This window comes from Catharus ustulatus, chromosome 18, assembly GCF_009819885.2.
Source record: "Catharus ustulatus isolate bCatUst1 chromosome 18, bCatUst1.pri.v2, whole genome shotgun sequence".
Taxonomy (NCBI): Eukaryota; Metazoa; Chordata; class Aves; order Passeriformes; family Turdidae; genus Catharus; species Catharus ustulatus.
Genome location: NC_046238.1, coordinates 2,276,886 through 2,283,657, shown reverse-complemented (window position 1 = coordinate 2,283,657; position 6,772 = coordinate 2,276,886). Strand labels below are relative to the sequence as shown.

At 47.2% G+C, this 6,772-nt stretch overlaps 1 protein-coding gene across 1 annotated transcript; it reads left to right on the top strand.

Annotated features, from left to right (window-relative positions):
* The first annotated feature begins 804 nt into the window (after positions 1 to 804).
* On the top strand, positions 805 to 6,208 carry TMED2 (transmembrane p24 trafficking protein 2). The gene is given in 6 exon segments (XM_033076043.2): positions 805 to 873; positions 876 to 1,064; positions 2,331 to 2,523; positions 2,898 to 2,918; positions 4,732 to 4,839; positions 5,945 to 6,208. Coding segments are annotated over 6 exon segments (705 nt in total). The 3' UTR covers positions 6,070 to 6,208.
* The last annotated feature ends 564 nt before the right edge of the window (positions 6,209 to 6,772 follow it).

Sequence of the window (6,772 nt, the reverse complement as noted above, 5' to 3'; positions counted from 1 at the left end):
GGAGCACAATAACCGGCAAAAGTTATTGGCAAAACCAACATATTGGCATAAATATTTCACTGGAAAGCCAGATGGTGTGTTAGTCTTTAACTCTTCTCCACATCATTAAAACAGCTAGACATGAAACAGGCTGCCTTGAGCTCAAACATGAACTTCTGCATTTCTCCTTGGAAGGTTTAATTGAAAATTAGCGCTTAAGCATGGTCATGCAAGGAATGGGTTTTTAGACAGTTACTCTCTGGTGAACCAGAAACTGGACGTGCTCTGAATAACCCACAAGCTGGATTTCCTTATTAACGTCTTAAACGTTGGCTACGCCCCAAACCTCTCTCTGCCTGCAGCAAGTTCGGTTTCCCGGTTTTAGCAGCAGCAGCAGCAGCAGCAGCCTCGGCCGCGGTGATAACCGTGGTGCCGGATCCTTCAGGGGCCCCCGGATCCCTCAGGAGCAGCCCGGATCCCTCAGGAGCAGCCCGGATCCCTCAGGAGCCCCCGGTTCCCTCAGGGCCCCCGGTTCCCTGAGCCGCCGCCGCCCCCATCCCCTCAGCGCCGTTTCCCGCCTCCCGCGCTCTCCCCGCCCCGTTGCCGGGCAACGCCCCCTCATCCCCGCTGCCCGCGCCTCTCTCCGATTGGCTCTCGCCGCCACCGTCCCGCCTTTTCTCCGCGCTCATTGGCTGCTCCCCCGCCTGGGTCCCGCCTCCCGCGCCGCGCGGGCGCTGCCTCAGCGCTTTGGCGGTGCCGCTGTCCTTTGTCTCCCGGCGGCCGCCGTAGCGCAGCCCGTACGTGGCAGCGGGGCGGCGGTGGCCAATGAGCGGCGGCCCCGTGCGCCGGAAGGGGCGCGGCGCGGGCCGGAAGCGCCGCTCGGTGCCGCCGCCGGTCGCTCCGCCATGTCGCCGGTGCGGGCGGTGCTGGCGCTGGTGGCCGCGCTGGCGGCTCCGGCCGCCGCCTACTTCGTCAGCATCGACGCGCACGCCGAGGAGTGCTTCCTGGAGCGGGTGCCGTCCGGCACCAAGATGGGGCTCATCTTCGAGGTGGCCGAGGGCGGCTTCCTGGACATCGACGTGGAGGTGCGGCGGCGGCGGCGGCGCGGGCCGACCTTGGGGAGCGGGGCCGTCCCGGGTCCGGGCCCCGCGCAGTGCGGCCCCGCTGTGTGTGGGGCCTCTCGGGAGCGCGCGGCGGCACCGGCAGGAGCGGGTCAGAGCCGCCCGCGGGGGCTCGGGGCGGTCCGGAGCGGGGCCGGTGCCGCCCGCGGGGGCTCGGGGCGGTCCGGAGCGGGCCCGGTGCCGCCCGCCGGAGCTCGGGGCGGGCCCGCCGAGCTGCGGGGGCTCCGTGCGGCGGGAGCGCCCCGGGCCCGGCCTGGGCGGCCTCGGGCAGGCCCGGCTGCTTGCGCGGGGTGTCACCCCTGGCACTGCTGCACGAGGCTGTGCTGCTCCATCTGTTCACCCTTCCCTTGGGATTTTCGGCCTCCTCCCGCTCCGCGCAGTGAATTATTTGGCGGGAGGAATGTCCGGGGTTGCTCCCTGGGATCAGATGCTGCCTGTGCTTCAGAAGCAGCGTACTTCGTCTTGAATCCAAAAGTGTTGTCTTTCATCTTGGTGATTGGCATGGGGAAGGTTTTGAGCCAATAGTTATCTTCAAAGAGGAATCAAATCACGAGAATACTGAGTGTGAATTGCCTCCATCGTGTTATAGAGCAGAGAGGTTTTTGGTTGGGATATCACATACGTCAGAGTTGTTGCTGAGAGTTCTGTAATAGTTAAAAATGACACATGGTTGTGACACAGGACAGGGCTGGAAGCTGAGATCTCCTTCACGTGGAAGCTCAGCAGGAGTTTGGCCAGATGGGATGGGAATTTAGGATCACAGTGACCCTGAGAGCTCAGAACTCAGGTCTTCAGTCCATGGTAGCTGCAACAATGCTCGACTGTGTGTCTAAAGTCGATTGGAGAATGTCTTTTTTTTCCTTTTTGTTTTCCTTCAGACATCAGAGATAAGGTTTCCCCTGCAGTTGTTAATTTGACAAACAGCCAGGGTTTGTGGTTTGCTTGTTCTTGACGGCTTATCTCGACCATAGGAGGCCAGGGAGAGAGGCTTTTGTAAGACTTTCTTTACCAAGAAGTTTGTGGGGTTTAAAAAAAAAAAAAGATTTCTGTGCAGGGAGCTGCACCAGTGAGTTGTAGGAGGGAAAGAGTGAAGTGTGCCAAAGCAGCCAGAGTACAGCTGGTGTTGGTGCCTGGCTGCAGAGTGTGCTGGCAGTGCTGTGATGGTGCATTTGAAACCTCTGTGTCTGAAATAAAAACGTGTGATTGTGATCCTCTGTTTTCCCCACACAGATTACAGGGCCCGATAATAAAGGGATTTATAAAGGAGATCGAGAGTCCAGTGGAAAATACACCTTTGCTGCCCACATGGATGGAACTTACAAGTTTTGCTTTAGCAACAGGATGTCCACCATGACTCCCAAGATAGTGATGTTCACTATTGATATCGGGGAAGCTCCCAAGGGGCAGGACATGGAGACAGAAGGTGAGGAAGAGTCCTGGAAGGGAATCAGCTCCAGCTCAGGAGCTTTTCCCTACGTGCATGACTTGTGAACTCGAGTAGGGCTCTCAGGATTCCCGTTCCTTCAGGTGTAATTAGCTGTTCTCTTGCACAGTTAAAGTGGATGTTTTTAGATCTGGTTACACAATTTGAGGCAAAATCAGCCATCTGCAGACACTAATGCTTCCATCCTTTAGCCCTTCATCAGTGCCATCCTCTGATTCGTAGTAGGCTCAGCAGTGTGTAGCCTTAGTTGATAAATGTGCTAATATAAAACTTTTCCTGTAGCTGTGTAAATGACTGTTTTATCTGCAGCCTTTTGTCCTGTACCTGTGTTCATCTCTTACACTTTCCTCTAGGTGGTGGAGATACCTGGGATGGTATGTGGACTGCTTTTTGAAAGCTCCTTAGCATCTTGTCTCTGGCACATGTTCATTCACTAACAGCTAACTTGGCTTTTTCTCTGTAACATTGGTTTGGAGCATGAGAATGTCTTTTTAATAAACTACCCCAAAGGTCTGATTCTGAGCAATGCTGAGCACCTGCAGGCTCCCATTGGCAGGTTTATACCCTGAGCAGCTCTTGGGATCAGGTCCTTGCACTGGCCATGGCAGTTTGTCTCCAGGTGCTTATTTATGGCTGGCAGAAGATTTAATCAGTTTAGGTGAAATTGAATTAAAACACTGAACATCCAAGAATGCTGGATGGTTTTGGCAGTGTTTGCTCTGTTGCTTAAGGGGATGTTGAGTAATCAAAAGCTTTTGGAAGCAATAAGCTGCTCGTAGGTTATGAATTATTACTGATGTATCAGGGGAAAACCTCAAACTTGTCATTTGCTGTAAAAAATAAATTAATGTATTGTGTAGCAAGTTATAAAGTTTATTTAGAAATAACTTGGGCATTGAGTCCTTGATATCACTTAAAGTAGAACATTCCTAACTTTTGATTTTTTTTTTTTAAAGACTCACAAAAATCTTTTATTGAGTCTCCATTTATCTGTTGTAAAGAATATTTGTGCAATAAGACAATTTTTTAAAGTGAATTTTTGGAGTGTTTTTAGACTATTCCCTGCAGCTGTAGTTTCTTCTCTTACTAATAAACTGCATTTACTGCAATGACCAGTTGGCCATGAAAATAAGGGATTTGAGATATTAGGAAAGTGAGTGTGGTCTGCACAACTATTTAGATTTTAATTGTAACTTGTATGAGTGTTATTCTCTGGTCCTCTCTTTTGACTGTTCCCCACAAGGTGTGTGTTTTGAATAGCTCTATTTTCAGACTGTGATCTGAAACACTTAATTCACAGATAAAACTGTAGTAAGGTAGCTTCCAAGTCAACTATGTCCCTTGAAAGGAAAATATGTTGGGTTTTGTGACTTCTAAAGAGAGCTGATTGCCCAGGGATTGTCTGTGGAATGATTCCTCAACCTGATGCCAGAAAACTTTGCAAAGGACTTGCCTAATTTATACATTTATGAGTGGGCAGCTCTTTGAGCGTGAATGTATTAAAAAGATCCTGTGATTGACAGTCAAACCACTAAATCTTAGATCTCTGAGCCTTCCATTTGCTGAACTGTCTCAAGCTGGTTTTGTGCTGCTGGTTTGGTATTTAACTCCTCTCCTGCTTTCACAACACAGCACAAGTGAAGGCTGTGCCAGGCCCCCTGGGCATTGTGCCCCCTGAATCCTGGGTTTCAGCTGAACTTGAAGATCACAAGATGTGATTTTTTTGCTTCATGATTTGCCAGCATCATGATCTTGAGCTAAATTCTCAGTTTTTCTATTTTTGCAAGCTTAACAACTAGGAAAAGCTGTCATGTTTAAGATAATTTGCTTGGAATATATTGGATGATATTGGCAAAATAGATATTAGTGTGTGGTATTGATCTCATGCATTCTTCCATTCTGTTCTCCTGGAAAAGTGTGTGCACAGTGGAAATGTGGGGTCTGTACTGAGCCTGAATTGTGTCTCCTCCCATTTGGATGTGGAGAAATGTTTTGTTAAACACCACAGAGACACGTTAGGGAAGGTGGTGCTACAGAAACTGGACTTGGCTGTAAGGACAGAAAGTGTTCAGCTGTACTGTCAGACCTCCTGCAGCAGGAAATTACATGTAACTGTTCATAAATTCATTGGAACTGTTTTTTTCAGTCATTAACAGACTTTCTGATGCTTCTGAAATTATTCTGCAGCTCATCAGAACAAGCTAGAAGAGATGATTAACGAGTTAGCAGTGGCCATGACAGCTGTAAAGCACGAACAGGAGTACATGGAAGTCCGTGAAAGAATACATAGAGCAAGTATGTGTCTGACTCAGTCAATGCCTTTCCTCCCTCCAGTGAACTTGGAAATGCTCATGTTTAAATATGAGTCCATCAAAGCTATTCCAAGTGACTTAAAAAATAATTTAAATCCTGAAGGGCCTGCCCATGGAGTAAAGAATGTAGGTGTTGCTTGCAGTCATCTTTAAATTGGCTTCTCCTCATGTAATCAGGGTTGTTATACAAAATAACATTTGCTTAAGTGATGCAAATTCTGCAGTTGTTTGAATGGTGTGTTCATGGAGGTAGCAGTGATGATATTATTTAATCCATGTACAAGGACAGGACAAGGGGGGGGGGATGGTTTTAAACTGAAAGAGAGGAGGTTTGGATCAGATTCTGGGGGTAAATTCCTTCCTGGGCTTCACAGAGAAGCTGTGGCTGCCCCATCCCTGGAGGTGCCCAAGGAAGGTGTCCCTGCCCAAGGATGGGGTGGGGCTGGATGAGTTTTAAGGTCCCTTCCAACCCAAATCATTCCATGATTTGGCTCCCAGAGTTTGGTTGAGCTGTTACTTCACCTTGAAGTGGATATGGTTTAATAATTGAGTCAAAGTCTCTTTACAATGTTTTGTTGAAATAGAGCAGAAGTACTGCTACTTCCATGGGTGAGAATCAAGGACAAGTATTTTTCATGAGAAAACACATTATATAAAAGCAATTCTCCTCAATTATTTGAAGCTATGAATATTTCCAGTTTTATGACATTTGTTACTAATGGTCTGATTTAAGAAAAATCTGAATATTTGGAACCAAAGATGATCCTGCAGAGATCAGAAGTTCCCTGCTTGACTCTGAGACTGGAAAAGCAAGAGGCTTTGTTTGGCAGCTCAGAGGTCAGGAGGGTGGGCAGAATAGAGAAAGATGCTGCACTATGTGCCCAAAGTGGGTTTAAAAACAAACTGTTCAGAAAAATCCCCCCTCAGATCTCATTTCTGAGGCTGCAGGGCCCTTCTGGGACACCTTTGATGACCTGACACAAACCCAGTGCTTTATGTGCAGTGTTCCAGTTTTGTGGCAGAATGTTTTCAGTTTAAATGCTTTGTTACTTACTACTTTTTTTTCTTTTTTTTTTTTTCCCCAACAGTTAATGACAACACAAACAGCAGAGTGGTTCTTTGGTCATTCTTTGAAGCCCTTGTACTAGTTGCCATGACACTGGGACAAATCTACTACCTGAAGAGGTTTTTTGAAGTCCGAAGGGTGGTGTAAGATCTTCTGTGGTCCCGGATTTCAGTTCACTCTCTACCAAACATCCTGGTCACAAAAAAAAAAAAAAGTCATTTAGTTTCTGAACCCTCTTTACTGAACTGTAAAACTTATTTGCTTATGTTCCTTCCTAGTTAAGAAAGAAAAAAAAAAGAATTGTTTTTATATATCTTCTGTAGCAAAAGCTGTGCTGAAATCTTGTCACTTTATTGGCATCATATTTTTTCCACTGAGATCTGCCCAGTCTGTGTGCTAAGCAAGGTCCAGGCAAGCTGCAAACTCTGTAACTCACTAGTAACAAGCTGTTCTGTCTTTTCTAACTTTTTTCCCTGTTTCCAGAAGCACTTGCAGTTCTGTCCAGGGAAACGGTACAAGGCCCTAACGTGACTGTTTGCATTGTTACATCCTTAACCCTGCAGTAGGTGTTTTGAAATTGAAATAATCCCTTCTCCACTCACAGAAACTGCCAAGGAAAAGGTTAAAATTCACACCTAGTTACTATTTAAAATAGAGTCATCAGCAGTTGTCTTAATGATATCAACTTCTTCCCAAAGTTCTTTTTGATTGGATAGTTGATATGAAAATGCTTTTTTTTTTTTTCCTCTGCTCATCACCAAATGTTCCTTACACGGTTTTTAGTCTCTCAAAGGTTTTATTTAGAAGCCAATTGTGTGCAGTGTCTTGGCAAACACTCATGAACCCTTTG